Source organism: Lepidothrix coronata, unplaced genomic scaffold, assembly GCF_001604755.1.
Source record: "Lepidothrix coronata isolate B3197 unplaced genomic scaffold, Lepidothrix_coronata-1.0 Scaffold138, whole genome shotgun sequence".
Lineage (NCBI taxonomy): Eukaryota > Metazoa > Chordata > Aves > Passeriformes > Pipridae > Lepidothrix > Lepidothrix coronata.
This window is the reverse complement of record NW_016690318.1, coordinates 2,398,458-2,417,431: the sequence shown is the minus strand read 5'-3', so window position 1 is coordinate 2,417,431 and position 18,974 is coordinate 2,398,458. Positions and strand designations below refer to the sequence as shown.

General features: G+C 33.7%; 1 protein-coding gene across 1 annotated transcript in view; it reads left to right on the top strand.

The window, feature by feature from the left end:
• FMN1 (formin 1) overlaps positions 1-18,974 on the top strand; it is a 130,359-nt gene that overhangs the window by 38,089 nt on the left and 73,296 nt on the right. The window contains exons 4-5 of the mRNA XM_017827387.1: positions 5,784-6,562; positions 10,195-10,345. Coding sequence (XP_017682876.1) covers positions 5,784-6,562; positions 10,195-10,345 — 930 coding nt within the window. The remainder of the gene's footprint in view (positions 1-5,783; positions 6,563-10,194; positions 10,346-18,974) is intronic.

The following is an 18,974-nucleotide window of genomic DNA, read 5'->3' as shown; positions in this document are numbered from 1 at the left end:
GGACTGGACTCTGTATACATTGCCTACACAAATATTTACAGTTCTGTGAATGCTTGAGAATGGTCAGTTATTACTTTTTTACTGTGAGGTGTGAGAACAATCCTTACTGCACACCCTTGAAAATGGTAATATACCATATTTAACTGTTATGTTTGGTGAAGTATTTGTCAGAGAGGAATTTTGAATTTAAATATAAATTGGCATGGGCTTAACTTTTTTTTTTCCTGTGGAGAAATCCTTTGCTAAATCTCTGATTGTTGTTAAAATTTAAAACAAATGTATGTTTTCTCAAGGACAGAGATTTAACAAAAAAAAGACTTCTTTTCCTTTGTCAACACAATACAAGAATAAAAAGTGTGAGTTCTTCCAAAAACTGAAGATGAAATTACTTAGAGTGAACAAAACCAAAAAGTCAGAGGCTGTCTGTAAAAAATTTGGTTTTCCTCTCTTTTCTATGGACACTTCCTTGATTGCCAAAATACTATTAAGACAAAAAAGCTGTGAACTCTATAAAAGTACTTTTCATCGGCAACTCCATAATTCTTATCTTTTTTTTTTCCTTTTTTTCTTTCTCCTTTTTTTAATATCCCTCCTCCCCCAAACATTTCCACTTCTGTAAAATATATCCTTAGATACTTCATGTCTTCTTTGTTGCCATTTTTTCATTTTCTTGGCTTGGCATAAGTAACTAATTAGATGTAACAATCAGTGTATAAAAGTCAGAGAAGGGAATAAAATCAAGCTCGCTTTCTTCCTAATATGTTGTTTTTCCACACTAATTAGAGTAAAAACCTGTAAAAATGTGTGTTTCTCAGTTAAAGAAGAGGTCTGTCTCTGATATACCTAGAATAGCTTTGTTCATTAAATATGTGTCATTTTTACACACTTACTTTTCAGAGTAGAATTACACTGTAAACACTAGTGAAAAAGTATTAGGCATTGACAGTGGAGCATTAACTTGCTAGTTTCAAAGCGAAGTTCTGCATATTGCTTGCTCTAGACAGTGTTTTAGAGATTTTTTTTTTTTTTATGTTTTACTGTTAAACTGCTCGGGATTTTTGTTAACATTTATGGTGCAAATAAGTCGTGACTAATTACAAACCAGCAACTGATTTTTGAATGTAGATTGCTGTAGAGATTTATACTTTCCTCATATTCATACATACAAATTGTTTCACAGCTTTTCATATCAGAGCAAATCTGTGTTATGGTTGAAAAGTTTTTGTTGACGTAAAATCACATTATATAAATCAGTAACAAAACAAATATATTTGAGTGGATTGCATTTAATTGACTGTAATTGACTATATTGACTGTATTAAATGAGACTGTAGTCTTTCTGTCACCTATCAGAGCACAGAGAAAAGCTGTCACATTGGTATTGAGATTTATCTGTGTCAATCCACATTATCATTTCAAAGACATTTAAACAACCTCTAGGTTACATTCTGAATGAGAGGATTTAGTCTTTTGCTTTTGTGATTAATTACATGATTTTGCATCTCATACTGTAACAGTACAGTGATTCAAATTTTGTACTTTATCTTCCTTTGAAGAAATTCTTAATTTCCTGGCTTTCATAGAACCAAGGCTGAGCTGTTAGCATTGTCTCAGAAAATATATCTTATATTTTTTTCTCTGTATTGTGTCAAGTTACGTAGTAGGTGCCAAAAGGAAGGAACTGGAATCATGGCAGAGGAATGGGTGTAAGACAGGAAGACACTGGAAAGCCATTCCAAATGCTCCTCTTGTTTTCCAGGTTACAGTGTTTCAGTTTTTTTGAATATTTGCATAATCATCTTTGTACCATGACAGTATCATATATTTTAGTAAGAGGGGTCTTTTTTTATTGTTGTTGATGGGGGGGTTTTCGTTGTTGTATGGTTTTTTCTTTTTGTTTAGGGATGACTTTTCTTTTACCCATTATTTTTTAGGAAAAGGATAATAGAGGCCTTCTGAGCTTATATATAAATGTTTGTGTCTAAGGGATCTGAGATGTCCGCTGGGATTATTTGCTGTCATGAGTTGATTTTACTCAAGGAAAATGGATCGTACCTGTTTCAGTCGCAGATACCAGACAAACCTCGAGAAGTTAAACTGATTTTTGAGTGCAGCTGCACTGATGAGGCTTGAATAGCAAATAAAGCACAAAGATTACTTTTTTGTGTATGACAATTCTTTTAATATATTCTGATACAGAGTTGTTGACTCACGATCAGTCTGTGATATGCTGTCCTTCGCAGATCCTTTTCCCCTAGAATTGCCATACTACTGATCAATCCCTCCAGTACCTATGTGTGCTGCAGTTCTCTTTCTTGAATTGTAGCATGTATTTTCAGACTGCTTCCTTGTCCGATAAAATTTTTATGAATTCTGAATTTTAACAGTGTTCTTCAGCTTCCTAGCACAGTATTGTTTGCATATTTAATATTGGCAATGAATGCAAGAAAGATTGTACCAAAGTAAGGCAACTTTTTTCAGTAGGATACTGCTATGTGAATCAGGCTTAAGATGTTCAGGATGTACTTTCAAATATATGATTGAAAACTTATTCCAGCACATTAAGGCCTTAACAGTACGTTGTTTTACATACTTATATTTTCTTTTAAGCTAGCAATATGAAAATAGTAATAAGCTTTTATTGAAACATACCTACCTTTAATATGGTATTTGTAAAAGTAATCTGGAGAAAATACATCTCTGCTGTCATGGAAATTTAGGTGGCTGTATCAATCTTGTGTGTGTGCGCGCGCGTGCGTGTGTGTGTACAGAAGAGGGAGTAATATCTAAAAAAAACTGGCGAGAGTCATTGATACAAAGAAAAGCCAGAGAAACTCAACAGGCCAAGGCTTGAGGGCTTAATTTGATACATTCTCTGAAAGAGCAGATTCATGGTGCAAGAAAGTGAAATGGTCAGGGAGTAGAAATGTGTTCCTTGCACTAGTTTATTTGATGATGAATCTGGCCATACAATCCCAATTTTTTTTATGAGTGTTGCTGAGAAGCGAGCAACTAGGCATCTGTACAAGTCAGCAAAGTGGCAAACGCAGCTTTCATATGAAAACAGCTGCTATTCTCTATGTCTAAAACATGCTGATGAACATCTCCCACATTGTTCTTTGTAATGTCTTCATTTCACACAGAAATTTATACAGGCATTTTACTCTAATAGGTTTCAAAATCCTCTACCCTTCTTCAGAAATAAATCATTTTCATTCATGCATAGGGTGGCTTTATAAGGTCTAGTTTTCAGCTGCCCTCTCATATCTTCTGTCCCTCCAGCCTTCTTCCCACACCTTACCTCCCTCAGACATCTTGTTACGTGCTGAAATTTTTTTCGATTTCATTCTGCTTAAAGTAGCTGTGACCAAACTATTTTATTCTAATCATGTTTGATCTCCATTTGATTCATTATATGATATTAAAGCATTTCCTCTCATTTTAAGAAATATTTGCCAGGAAGCAGACCTTTAGTAAGAATATATATGCATTATTTATGTGTATATATAAAAATAGTACATATTAATATACATATTCTAGAATTTTTGTCAAAAGTATTAGATATGCAAGCTGAAAAGGTTTCAATATTACTTAATCTTACGGTGAATAAAATAATTATTTTGAGATAAAAAGTAATTAAAAACTTTATTTCTTATTACTCTATTTCACTCAGTTGGATATGACTGATCTTTTACATTGAGATGTTCAACATACATTTCCAATGTTTCCTTTTTTCTAAGCTTGCATTTCTTTCTTGTGCTTGATAACTTTAGCTTTAATTCTTGTTAATATAAATTTTCTGTATTAACAGAAAATAATTTTGAAAATATGAAAGAATGAAAAGCAAGAAAAAGCATAAAACAGTCACCTCAAATATAATTTTGAGTTTAAACCACCAATTTTATATTGTAATATAAAGACTGAAGATCTGTATTTGAAAAGGCTTATAATACTAATACAGTTGCTTTCATGCCCATTTAAATGTAATAAATAGTTTTGTTAGATACTGTGCTTGTTTTACAGTGTGTTTTTAAGGTGGCCTCAGATTTACTGCTGGGAAAATCTCTAATGTTCAAAGTAAATTGTTCTATGGGGGAGTTTTTGATGTCCAATAGGAGCAAAATACTATGATAAAAAAACAGTTAAATTCCCTAAGGCAAACTTACTTCATTACCTCATTTATGGGTCAGTATGCCAAGTTTAAAGAGACAGGTGATTTCTTTGGAACAATTCAAATGGCCAAAAATCTTGTGATAGTTGAACTGAACTAATAATAAAGCTGAGTGACAACAAACTTTGATAGAGTAACAGCAGGAAAAGAAAAAGCTAAGCAAATCTATTCTGTTGTACATATTCTTCCTAGTTCTTCTATAAAACTAAAATAAATTGGGTTATTTCCAATGCAAATCTCTGTTTCATTATCTTTGCAAGACTTTAAACTTGATTTCTGACCTTTACACTTGCCAGTTGAGAAAAGGAGCATTTTGTACCCAGTATTTTCAGTGTGTTTACCTTGGATTTTATCTTAAGAAATTGATTAGAGTACAAGCTGATCATACTGCTCTAAGAAATAATGTATATTGTTTGCATATCTAATCAAGCATTTTTGTACAATATAAAGTCCAATATATTACATTATACATGTATTACTTGAATGTATATTAATTAATGCCATAAACTATGAACTCCGACCTAATACCCAAGTTGGAATGGTAAGTAGGAAGTGTTGTGTTGCCACTTCTGACAAGCACTGTGTGGGAATTTCCTAAGTGTAAATTGTGCCTGCAGGAATTTGGGAAAATCGAAGCTCATTATGGCTTCTGTTGAAATGTTGGCTTCCCTTGGTAGAGGGATCCTGAAAGAACCATGCAAAGAAACAAGATAGCATCAGCCAGCTGCCTGATAGTAGTATCACGGCATAACAGAAAATAGCTTGTAGAGATTTAGTCATCTGGAATAGCAGGATTGGATTGAATTGTATTATTTAAAGGAGATCTTTCTATACCAAATGTTTTATATTTTTCTTATATGTGGTAACATAAATGGGGGTTTTTTTCTTCCTTCCTTAATTATTCAGTGAAATTATCTTGATCTTCTTAGTTCTAAGATTTATTTTCTTGAATTGTAGATTAAAGTATACCTGGTAGAAAGGAAGTTTTAATCTAATAGTAAAGATATACTTGAAGAATTTATGTATATCCCTGTGAATTTAATTGATGATAGCACTTAATAGATTAAGAAATTATTTTAATTTGTTATTTATTGTATTCTGGATGAATTTTGACTTCTGTTGTTTTTAATCTACTTTTTACTTCCTAACATGTTAACTCTACATATATATATGGCATATTTATGAAACGAAATAGTCAATAAAATCATGTAATTAAATATGATAACATTTGAAAAAGATACCTCTTTTTCCATAATATACCATTAATTGTTGCATTCAATTAAAAAACAGTAAGTCTGCTTAAAGACAGTGTACAACTTAGAATTTGCCCAAATTGATGTTCTGGATATTTACTTACAAAATATGGTTTTTTTGAAACACACCCTGCTTACATTTCTTTAATGAGTAGTAATTGTCAAATTATGTAGTAGCTTGCAATAAAGGCATTTAGAACTAGCAAAGTGAAGTATTTCTCTCTTTGCTTAATGTAAGAACACAGTCTAAATTTGAAGATTTTTAATTGCTATCAAATTAGCACTTATTAGAAGTGCAGATTAGCAAATATTAGAAGAATATTTGCACTAAGGGATTTTTTTTTCTTGTTGCTCTGCAGTCTCAGTTTGAACTCAGGGTATTCCATATTCGTGGAGAACATGCTGTATCAACTGCTCAGCTTGAGGAAACCATTGCACATCTGCAAAATGAACTTGATAATAAGTTAAACAGAAGAAATGAAAAAGCAAAGGATATTGGTGTTTCTACTGAAGATGATAACCCACCAAAGGCATACCGAAATGTATGTATACAGACTGACAGAGAAACTTTCATAAAGCCTAGTGAAGAAGATAACAGAGCTGTGAAAAATAACCAAATAGTACCCAAAAAGCTTAATATTTCTTCTTTGTCACACAGTATTTCTGCCCAAAGTGAAAATAAGGACAATTACAATGTACAGTCTTCAGAAAGTGTCTTATCTTGTCAACCAAAACAAATGCTGCCTCCTCCACCACCACCACCTCCTCCTCCTCCTCCACCCCTTCCTGAATCTTCACTGTCAGGTTTAGTTCCTCCACCACCACCTTTGCCAATGGGTCCAACTTCACTGACATCTCAGTTTGGATCTGGTGCACCACTGTCACCTCCACTTTCTGAAGGCTGTAGGAATTTGCAAGCGCCGCCACCACCGCCACCACCACCACTTCCAGGGCTGGGACCTCCTGTTCCACCTCCACTGCCTGGATCTGGGTTACCTCCACCTCTTCCACCTCCTGGGCCTGGGTTCTTTTTTAATAGCACTTTATCTTCAAACCAAGGTCCTCGAAAACCTGCCATTGAACCTAGCCGTCCCATGAAGCCTTTGTACTGGACACGGATACAATTGCAAGATAGCAGGTAAAATATATTTACTTGGACTTAGAATCACTACTTAGAATTGTCATGGTAGGTATGATATTTAAGGTATACTATTTAAGATCTAATAACAAAATGTAACAGTCTAGGAATGTGTAACAAAATCAGTGTAGAGGCATGGAATTGATATGCTTTAAGAAAAAAATTGAATCTAGAAAAAAATTGAAGTCTAGAAATAGATCATAGGAAGTTTTTTTAAAATATTATAGTTCAATTAATATTGTATGCATTGTAAATGGAAATTTTGTGCATCATAACAAAACCATATTTTTTTGTGTTTTTTTTCACCCAGTCATCCAAGTACTCCATGGATAACCATAGTGACAGGGTCCTTCCTAGATTTAGCACTAAAAAGCAAAATGGTTGCCAAGAGATTAGAAAGATTTTATTTTTTTTTTATTAAATCTGAATTAGAATTAGAACCGAAGTTAAAGTTTGGTCACGTAAGAACTTAGTTTCATTTTTGCTTTCCAGTCACTTCATGTGATTCTATCTTCAAAGAACTATGTTGTGTCATCCTCTATGATTCCAGTTCTAGAAAGAGTTAAACTGGAACCTAACGTCTGTGTATAATTCTGTCTGAGCAGGAAGAGTAAAGCATATATGTAAATATAGGCAGCTCAGGAACCTATGATATGAAGCATCTATTATGGACAAATCTCAGTACTGTAGTTTAAAAAAAAAAATAGATATAAAAATAAAAAAATTACCCATCTTACTGTGATTTAGTACAGGGATAAAATCTTAGATATGCTTGAGGGAAGGGATGCCACCCAGAGTGGGCCCTCGCAGGCTTGAGTAGTGGGACTGTGTAAAGCTCAGGAAGTTCAAGGCCAAGTACAAGGTCTTGCACCTGAGGTGGGGCAACCTCCAATATCAGTAAAATCTAGGGGATAGAGGAGGTAGATTTAGATGGCATGTAAGAAAGAAATTCTTTACTATGAGGGTGGTGAGGCACTGAAACAGGTTGCCCAGAGGAGCTGCTGATGTCTCATTCCTGGAGTGTTCAAGGCCAGGTTGAATGGGGCTCTGAGTAGCCTGGTCTAGTGGAAGGTATCCCTGTCCATGGCAGGGGCATTGGAACTAGATGATCTTTAAGGTCCGTTCAACCTTGGCCATTCTATGATTCTATAATGACAGTCTAATAGTGTATTCTATTGTACCAAATCCAAAGTTACTGTGAAACATGTGTTTTATTGATTTGTTTGTAAGTGATAATTTGGTGAACAGGCATAAGTAAACAATTTTTGGACAGGCTTTTTGAAATGATCCCACAATCTTTTGTTTATGCTACCCATTCATTCAGCTGACAAGAGAAAAGAAGTTCTCCCATTTACGGTTTCTGGGCCAGCATGCATACCTTACTGCCACAGTGGTATGTGGCTTCACATGCTGCTCAGCTGCTCTTTTGGATTTTGACTGATTCTAATTTTGGTTCTTGTGTTTATTAATGTAATACAGAGCTCCATTAGGAGGGACGGCTCAAAAAGTGGTTTTGGGGGATGCTTAAATTACATCTTCTACTTCTAGTTTAACAAGGACGTACTCATTAATTCAGGTCCTGCATTGTGCAAGTAATGAAATTACATGATTATTTGGATCTTTAAGTTCAAATAATTATCTGTGTTCAAAATTATTTTTTACATAACTGCAGTTGAAAGATACTAAATTTAAACATTCTAATAAATGAAATTATATTGTTTTGTATGACTTACAGCCATAACATGTCACAATATTATATACGCTGTAATATATATACACACAGTATATTGTATACTGACTATATTATATATTGTATTATGAATTATTAGAAATTATTTATTATAGTTTATGTATCATAGTAACAATTCTATGTAAATTAATAAAATTATTATCAATGATATTTTATTTTATTGTTCCATTACATTTAAACATCATTAAAGTAATTGCAGTTAAGTGTAATTAAATATGAGTTTTATTTTACTTTACAGCTCTGAATTTATTTTGATGAGAAAGTACCGTTATTCTGGTATAACAAAGCATTGTAAGGTGTTAATATTTTATATAAAATAGTTGACAGGAACAAAATATTAATAAAATGTTAGTTGTATTTATTCAGGTTTTTAGAATTAAAAACATTGAAATACTTTGGAGCAGGAAGCTTGAACATTTTGGTTTTACTTTCCCAAAATTACTAGTGCATAATATTTTCACAGTGAATAAATAGTTGGTCCATAAATAAACCTTACTGTAATTCTTCCTATTGATTCACTGAAATCAAATTGTTTTTCTCTGAAATATTTTTAGTTCACCGAGCTTTTGCAAGATAAGGTCTAAGCATTCTGATGAACCACTGGTCACCAGATGTAATGATTCGGCGTTTTCATGATCTGTACTAGAACTGGAAAATTCTTCAAGGGTTTGCTGCTCAGATCAGCAGCTCTTCAGGACTTCTTGTTGCAGAAAGAATCCTTCATTCTTCTAGTGTCATAGCTGACACTATGGCTAATATCAGGGAGAGTGAAGCTGTCGAGCTCTAAGTGTTTCCTGTGACACAGAATATGCTGCATCAGCGGATGCTAATGGAAAAAAATAGGCATTCCTTAAAATTCACCATAGTAGACATACAGTTGAGTATTAAAAAGATCCTAAATTTGAAACAAAAAAAAAGGTACCTTTTGAATTCATAAGTATTCCATTTTGTTGCATATTGCATCTGTTTAGTGACATCAGGCATTTGTATTTTATAGTGGTTTTCATCACCTTTTTTAATTGCAAATAATTTCACTGCCTTTTAGTGACATCTGCTGGAAGAAGTTGTTCCACCTTCTATTGATAAACAGGCAAGAGGAGCCCTCAGCAGTTTTATTCCACTCCTGAAGCATTGAAATTTTGATACAAAGCCCTTTCAGAATTGAAGTGCGATGTTTGTAGCACTACATAGTATTTCCCCCAAATCCAGATAAAACTAGAGGATTGTGTAAACAAGTTTCAGACTGATCCAAAGCTAAATCTGGTCTTGGAAGGCAAAAAAAGAAGGAAAGATAATCCACATTTAAAATTTACAGTTGATTGTATGGAGAAGAATACTGGCTAGGCTCCCAGAATATAAGCCACATAATTATTCGAGTTTGTCAGAGCTGCAACAAGGATAAATATGAGCATACAACATCTGCAGCTAACATGGAGTAAATCAAGTCCTATACAGATTACTCCAAATGCTCTTAAAATATGCTTGGATAAAGTTTGTTCACTATTTGTTGATTTTGTTTATTTTTGTAGGTCTAAATAGATTACTGGGAATTTCTCAAAAAAGCTGCTGTTGAAATACTCCTAATCCTAGTTGAAGTGGCAGAAATCTCTTGAGATGTATTTGCACAAACTGCATTTGTTGTACAAAGAACTGTACAATTCAAATAATGCATTTCGATAGTCTAGCAGGCGTGGACTAAATAGCTAAAACTAATAGCTAAAACAAATAGCAAAATATTTTCACTCCTTACAAGAGCAAGTTGTAGGGGAGGAATGCCCTTTGTGTTCCTTTGAGTTTAAATCTATCATGGATTTTCATCTATTATAGTTAAATCTATCATCATAAATGTTTGGAAATTTTATTATTACTTTTCACTTTACAGGAAAACTGCTGTGCCAACTTTATGGGAATCACTAGAAGAACCTGATATACTTGATACTACTGAGTTTGAATATTTATTCTCCAAAGACACCACTCAGGAAAAAAGAAAACCATTATCAGAGACTTACGAAAAAAAAACTAAGGCCAAAAAGGTACTTATTGGGGGGGAGTTGTTTGTTGGGGTTTTTTTGTGTGTGTTATTGTTTAATTTTTCATTTTGAGAAAACTACCTTTTAATTCTTTGGGGTCTTTTGGAGGATGAACAGACAAGCAAAATGGGTGGATTGCTGATTCAACTCTTGCTTGAGAATGCGAGGTTATTCTTTACTTTGGAAGGTTTCTTGCCTTTGATAATGAAAGTTTCGTATTACAGTGAGGTAGAAAAAGTATTGTGTAGGAGAACTGAATGGAAGTTCCAGTTCATATTGGAAAGTTCCAATATTTCAGGCCATTAGTCTGTCCTTGAACTGATTTATAATTAACACCTGTCATTAAATTACTCTAGCAAACCTCTCTTTCACTGAGATTAATGTTGTTGGAAAAATAAAGTATAAAGAGACATTTTGAATAAGGAATGCCAAATATTTTTTTTCTGGTATAGCTGAAGAGTTGTGTCAGGAAGGTACAGGACAATCATGTCTTTAATGGCCAAAGCTACATGCAGGAGGTGTGTCATTGCTGTAGGGCAGGTATTGTCTGCCTCAGACATGATCCACTACAGAGAGAACGTGCAGATAGGAAAAAGAAATGGCATTACTAGTATTTGCTTCCAGAAAAATTCTAGGGTGAGTAATAATCAATACTGTTTTCCTGAAGCAGCATGGTTACATGTCAGAAACTATTTAAACATATCGTGTATCATAAATCTCTGAGTTTATCTGCTTGGAACCACAAGAGGGCACTTTGCATGTGGGCTGTGCTAGCTACCTTCGATTTTATAATATAGAGAATGTGAAACACACACACACATATATATATACACACCCAGGTTGGTGCAATCAGATCTGTCAAGACATCTTGATCATAAACTTCCTGTCTTGTGTCTTAACACAATAGCTAATGAGAAGTGTAAGTAAGGCTATAGAACTTATAGAATTCAAACTCATACGATGCAAGAAGTAAAAAATGAAAAATGGGGACATGCTGGCATTTGTAAGTAGAGCCCAAAGAAATAATTGCTACAGTCCTTCAAATATTAGCTTGAAGTTGGATGGGAATGTCTCTGTGAGAAATGTTTCAACATATTTTACTTGACAGACACTTCAAGTGTATGTGATATTTTAGTAGCAGCTATATCCATAAATCCCGTTAGTTCCCATCCCATTTCTGATGCTCTATTTCTAGTATTTCTTTCATAAATTTACCTATTTTAGAAAGAAGTATTTAATAGAAAATACAGGTTTCTAAATAACTTAGAAGAATATAACCATTCTGAAGAATGTAACCAATGTAACTTTAATGGAGAATTAATATGTACAGATAAGTGCTTTTGTATTTTAAAATCTCAGCAATTAAGGAAGTAGACTCATTTCTCCAGATGGGCGACAGCAAAGCAGGTACAGGATTAGGCCTGTATCCTGAAAGATGAAATTGTATTTTTCCTTGCTGCTTTATAAACCAACTTACCTGTTACAGCAGCGTGATTTTTTAATGATCTCTCTTAGCTTTATTCAAAATTGAATTGGATAATAGTTACAGAAAATAATGATATAATAATAAATACCAATTTTTCGAGCAACCAGTGTATTGTATTGCAAAGATATCTTCATTATTTATGTCACTGTTTGAATGATTCTGCTTTTGTATTAAAGGTAAACTTACTGTTTTAAGACAAGGGATATATTTCCTGAAATTAATGAAATGAAAAAGATTCCTTTAAAGTACTGTGTAAAAATACAAAAACAAATTTCATAAGAGATAAATTAAGAATAATATCTATTGCTGTGTCATATGGGATTATGATCATGGCGTTAACAAACTGTGGGCTTTCCGTGAGAGTTTAAAAACTTGGGGTTAGCAGTATTCAACTTTCCATCATTTGGTCAATTTAAAATTTAGAATTGAAACAAAATTTTAATTTTCTGAGTACAGAAGCATTTTCTTTTTGTATATCATGCCTCACAATCAAGTTCCTTATGCAACTGGAAGTAAGATTTTATCTTTTGAATTAGAGGAGAAGTTAAATTTCTCATTTAACTAGGCTTTATAAAATTAAGGAGACTAACAGTAGCCTGTTGAATTATTACATCTTTACCATTTATTTACATTTCTCTTGCAGTTCCACATAAAACAATATTATTCAATTTATTCTCAGAATCATTAGTTTTGTGAAACTACTTGGAATGATCACGCTTAGGCCATGAAATGAATGCTTCTGTGAAAAACCTATAGAAATTTCACTTTGTTCCATTCTTACCCATATGTCGACATTGTAGGCACCTTATGGCGAAACAGATTAAAAAATTCACTGTAAGCTGTGCTTTTTTTGCTTACAGCTGATAGACATCTGCCATTTTCCTCCAGAAATATCTAAATGTTGTCCTATATAAGCTGCAGCAGAGGAGGCTTAGTGTGGACATTAGGAGGAATTTCCGCACAGAAGGGGTGACGAGACATTGGAATGGACTGCCCAGGGAGGTGGTAGAGTCACAGTCCCTGGAGATGTTTAAGAGAAGACTGGACATGGCACTCAGTGCCATGTGCTAGTTGACTGGGTGGTGTTCAGTCATAGGTTGAACTCGATGGTCTTGGAGGTCTTTTCCAACCTAATTGATTGTGTGATTCTGTATAAATAGAACGGATGGTCTGTTTTCCATTACCACTTGGCAGGTTATGCTCAGAAGGGAAACTTGTGAGTATATATTCATGTTATATACACTCTTACATATATAATTTAATTACAATATAATATATAATTTCTAAAATAAATATTTATAATATAGACTATATTTATATTCATACATATACGTGCAGTGTCAAAATGGGAGAAGATGTGAGGACTTGGTGTGCTTCTGTGCTGCTTGTCGTTACTTTGGTATTTTCACTTATTACTTCGATAATGAAATACTAACTCTGCAGCCACCACCTATTTGCAAAAGGCTTCAAATGTACTGAAGTACAAAAGCTTTCATGTATCTGAGATATGGTCTGAAAGACAAGGATAAGCACTAAGCTGATGCAGTTAACCACCAGGTTAATACAGTTAAGGATACTCAGCTGCCTAAAAATAAGATGGGGTACAACTGGCTAACCGACTGGGTAATTATTTAGGAGAAAGGGTCTTGCCATTGTAATGGCTCACAGGAGGAACACGAATTGTCAAATTGGGGTACTACCAAAAGGAAAAACAGAACTCGGATAGATCAGTAGAAGTATTGCTTGCAAGACAAAACACTCAGCCATGTCTCAGTTAGGAACTGCATCTAGATTTAGGCACTGCAGTCCTTCATTTAGAAAGTTTGCTAACTGTAAAGAGTCAATAAGAGGGAGAGTGGTGAAAAGTGTAAAAATAGTCCCTGAGAAAAGAATTGAATTATTATGATTTTTTGGTCTAGAAAGGAGAAGGTTGATTGGGACGCAGAGTAAGTGTAACCAAGTGCATGCAGCTGCTGCAAAGAAAAATTATGAAAAGGTTTCTTAACAGTAAGGATACCAATGGAATGCAGAAGAGTTTTGGCTAGGGAAATTGGGCTTCTGTATTGGGAGATCTTTAGGAAAGTTTGTTTAGAATGATACACATATGGTTGATACTGTCCTGAAGTGCAGAAATGCTATGGATGACATTTTGGGTGCCTTTTCAACATCTTGACACTGTTAATCAATTAAAAGGCATGAAGCCCACTTTCTGTCCATTGTCCTATGGATGGAAACAGCTGGCTATCCTTTTTTCAAGAGAAGAAGCACTTTCATAATTCCCAAATTTGTTGCTTTCATGCCTGACAAAAAAATGACTCCCTGAGTTACACAGTTTCTAGAGGCTTCTAAGTGGGGGAAAAAAGGAAGGGAAATTAAGAACCTTCCAGCAGCAATGGTGATATAAGTTCTTAAAGGACTGCATAGAGGGTGATTTAATTTATTTTTAGAAACATAATAACTTCTTTTGGAAAAATATAGCACATTCAATTGATAGTGATACAATGTAAAAATAGTATAGGTTAAATGGAAGTCAGATACTTTCTAGTACTTTCTAGTACTTTCTAGTAAACTTATATATACTTGTAGTTAGTTATGGTAATGCTTATTTGGATTTAGAAGCTCTGAAAACTGTGTGGCTGCTCATGCTTCTTTGATTATCCATCCATTTGGAAAATTTAGCAGCTTTGGAAGAACTTATTTTTTTCCAACTCTACATCCTCTGAAATAATTCATGAAACTCTTGTTTCTTGTGAATTTATCTTCTCTGCAAATATGCAATCTTTTATTCAAAGATATTATGTAGATAATGATAAAAATTAATATTCTGGGTGTTTACATATGTCTTTAGAGCAGAATTTGTCTTTTCTGGTTGGGAGAATTTACTGGCTTGAGCAAAATAAAGTGCAATATATTTAAATATTAAAATTATAATTCTTCTCTCACAAAAATTTTTTGAAGGGTAAGATTAAATTCATTATAATCTTATATGACGTAATACAATGCAGTGATTTTTTGGAGCTGATGTGCATGAAATGGAAAAGAGATGATTGCTGACTTTCCCAGAGACTCTAGGTAGATAAATAATATATAGAAGGAGTGGGATTTATTTCACAGTTAGTTCTGAAGTGATTGAATCTATAGTAGGCAAATTTGCAATTTTTGGAAAAAGCAAAAGTTCATTAGCACCTAAATATGAGTCAAATAAATTTCTTTCTGATTTTGGCTAATTCAGTTAGCTAAATATAAATGTGTAAGTTACTGGTATGGTGCATCTTGATAATATCCATTGGATTTAAAACTGTTTATACCATGTAAAGTGTTGGAGTCTTTAGTTAACCTTTTTCAAATGCTTGTAGGTGGTCCTATTTTCGGTATTACTGAGAAGTTACAGCTTCTTGGAAATCAAGAAAAAGAAGGGCTAGATCCACCAGTTTATTTTAGTTCATAACTTCAGTTTAGGTATTGATTCTGTTGGACATTTAGACTTTAATTGTCTTTTGAATATGACTCATATTTTGAACTCCATTTTTTAAAGCATCGCTGACATGCTTGTGAAAGTGCATCTGTTAATCTAGACTGTGTTCATCATAATTTCTTTATTTTCTTACGCTTTGATTTCAGATGGAGCATTCTGGGCATATGATTTCTGCATCTATTCTATTTTCCATTGACACTCAATTAAAAATATTTGTCTAGGAATGTATGATCTCTTTAGAAAAGCAAATTTTAAGTTATATTTGCTAAAATGTAAATGGACTTAAACTATGAAGTTTTATGTACCAAAAATGTTCAACTGTAAGTAGATTCAGTACAGTACCATTAAGGTCCATAGCTGCTTATGAAAACAATGGAAACAAAAAACAATTAGCATTAAACTGTAACCTATTTTTCTGGAAGATAAAACCAACCAAAAACCCAAACCTCATCATTGTTTCTGGAAGAACTCTGCTTTTATAGATTTGAATATAATCTGATAGGCACGTTATTGTTTTCAAGCCATAGTTTCTCCCTTTCCTGTTAAATTTGCAGAACCAAAATTCTTATATTACCAAATAGAAGAAAGGGAGAATTAGGACATATATTTTGGGACTAAATAAAAGATGCGATTCATTATGTATTAATTCTCTCTAATTCTGAAAAAGGGATTATTTAGAAAAGAACATTCCTTTGCTGCGATTTATTCCATATGCATTCTGTAGTTCCTTTGCTAAACTTAACACATATTTTGAAGTTGCATTTGTTTTTCCAATATATTTGAGCACTTGTTAGTAATTTATCCTCAAAAACTCAAGTTATTTTCTACATCTTTTCAAGAAACAGGATAGTTGGATGTTTGTGATGCCACTCTGTCTTCATCTTACGAAACAAAGAGTAAATGTCAAGTAATTTGTGTCAGGTGTATACTCCAAATGAAAGTCCATCAATCATTTTTGGCCCTTTAGTGCAACGATTATCATTTCAAAGACGCAGGAGGACATTAAAGATAATGGCTTTTCTGTTGTCTATTATCTCTAACAGACTTCACATAATTATTAACATGTGTTCTCATTTAAGAAGAGTGTCAATATTTTGAGTGAATTGCGTTTTTTTAACTGAAAGGGATATGTCTGTCAGCAAGTTTTTTGTCCATCTAACTAAATGAGGAATTACAATTAATGAATTTTGTGTTTCCGCAAGAAGGGCAGATATTGCAGAAAATGTTGGAAGCTTTGCAGCGTTGAAACACAATGACTGTCTTCAGCTGTCTGCATAAGATAATAAACAGTGTTCAAACTAAAGCAGAAGTAGTAAAATGCTAGTGCATGCTTTTCCGATGCACTCTCACTTTCTTTTTATATTTTGTGGTATGCTGAAAAAAATCACTGATATTTCCTTGTTTATCACAAAGCTCTGCAGTCAAGCAGAATATAGAAAGTATCCATAAGGAGTAAATATCTGTTTTGTGGTCTAATTTTCACAGTTTTGATAGGAGTAAAGATACTGAAATTAGTTTCTTACTTGCTTATTTCGTACCTCCTGTTTTAGCCTGAGGAATTGCCATTTGTGTGTCCTTTAGCAAAAGGCTAAAGATAGTGGGTTTTTTTTAAGCTAATAAAATTGTAAATAGAATTCTGTCTCCTAAAATATTTTAAAAATGGTTCATCCATGTGAAATAAGAAATAGTTAAACTTGGCACTCCTCTGAGTAGGAATAGAAAGATAATGTCTAGTCTTAAGCTTCTGAAATTTCATTGGTAACTCTTGGAGTATTTATGTAGAATGACTTGAGGGGCATGATCTTTGGCTTCTTGTGCCTGATCTTCTGTTTGAACAGGGTTTCAGCAGTCTACTTATGGGCCCAGGCGGTTGACTCACTGTAAAAGTTAATGAGTGGGAATAGAGGGAAGCACTGTGATATGCAGGACAGCTCTTTAGCTTATGGCTTCTCTCAGTAAATTTAAGTATTGTGGAAAGAATCCGTGCACCACCAGGAGGAAGGATTTAGCTTTTAATCACTAAAGTAAACTGAGTCTCTTTAGATTTCAGCACCAGTAAGTGTCCTGGACAGAATGTAGACATTGCAGTTAGACAAAACAGTGAAGTCTGGTTTATAGTATTCAATGAAATACATTTCTGCCTATGTTAGAGAAACACCTTTTAATGGAAATGACAGAATAATTTACGAATGTATTCAAACTTCAGTATATCTTCACTTTTAAATTAGATGATAAATATTTGAAATATGTAGATGAGACACTTGTGTACAGCAAATCAACTAACTTAATAACATTAAAAAACAGGGAAAAACCACATAGAGCAAATAATGTTATGGATTACTGACGTAAATGAATTATCACCAGCAGTCACAATTTTGTCACTAAGCCAGAATGATACATTCATTGTCTGGAGAAGCAGCAGGCAGTTGGCAAACCCCACCTGCTGACATAGCAGCATCAGCTGGCATCAGCTGGATTTTAGCTGCTTACCTGTCACTGCCAGCTACAAACAAGTCCCAATATGCTGAGAAGTGATCAGTGATTTGTCTTTTAAAAGCATAGACTAAATAGTTCAGTGCAGTCTTTACAAACTTTCCTTTTGATTGCTTGATGTTTTTATTGGACTAAAAAAGTGCTGATTTTTGTGTCTCCTTTCTATTTGGAATTCACGCACATATTTAATTCCCTCTCAGTGACTTTCCCAGAATAGCTGTAATTTGGGACAAAATTAGTATCTCTGAAAATTTGTTCTCTGCTTTACTACTAATTATATCTTTAGATGTAATATCTTTCAAGGTACACATTGTTTCTAAAAATCTATGATAGAAGTCCTGTATAATGCTTAACGTTATAACTATCGGTTTGGAATAGTTTTATGCCCAGTTTAAACTGTTCTGTTGTCTTTCTCCTCCATTTTTGCTCCCTAATGAATAAAGTATTAGCCTTCAATTACTTGGTTGAAGTTGTTTTAGGTAGTCTGTGTCTAGTTTGATGCCTGGTAATTGTGACCATGTGTACATTTGTCTAAAATGCATGTGAACATACAGTCAGTTGCCATTTTAAAACATGAATCTCTGGTTTAGCTTTAAAACATACATAGGGTCTTCTTTCGTTTCTTTTTTCACTTTTTCTTTCCTTTTTTTCTTTTAAGGAGGAAGTCTTGCTTAGCAATGGGAGCTAGTTGTATTTGGAGAATATATTAACACTAAAAAAATACTTCAATAGAATGATTTCAAATGTCATATTATCTGCAATAGCTATAGTCTGGAAAGGTTTTGCCTCAAACTAGGCATGTCTAATGGGGTTTATGACAACCTATGAATTTGCCCTGAACAAGGTCAACTTGGAGGTCAGTGAATGCTATACAAATTGCATACTACACAACCCTGTAATTATCCCTGTAAGAAGTTAATGTGCTTCGGAGTTCAGCAAATTCATGTAAGCTTCAGAAATGACCATGATAAACCATGCAGTTAGTTACATTTGCTCAGTCAACAGGATGCGATGCTTCTGCAGTGTTCTTTAAAGGTAACTTGTAGCCAAATCGTCTTGTGTACTTGTGTACTCAGGAGATAAAGAACCTGAATCCTTTGTCATTTGAAGAAAATAATTTTAATAATATTACTTTCTTAATATCCAGCTTACGTGCCATACATATAGGCAGAGAAATC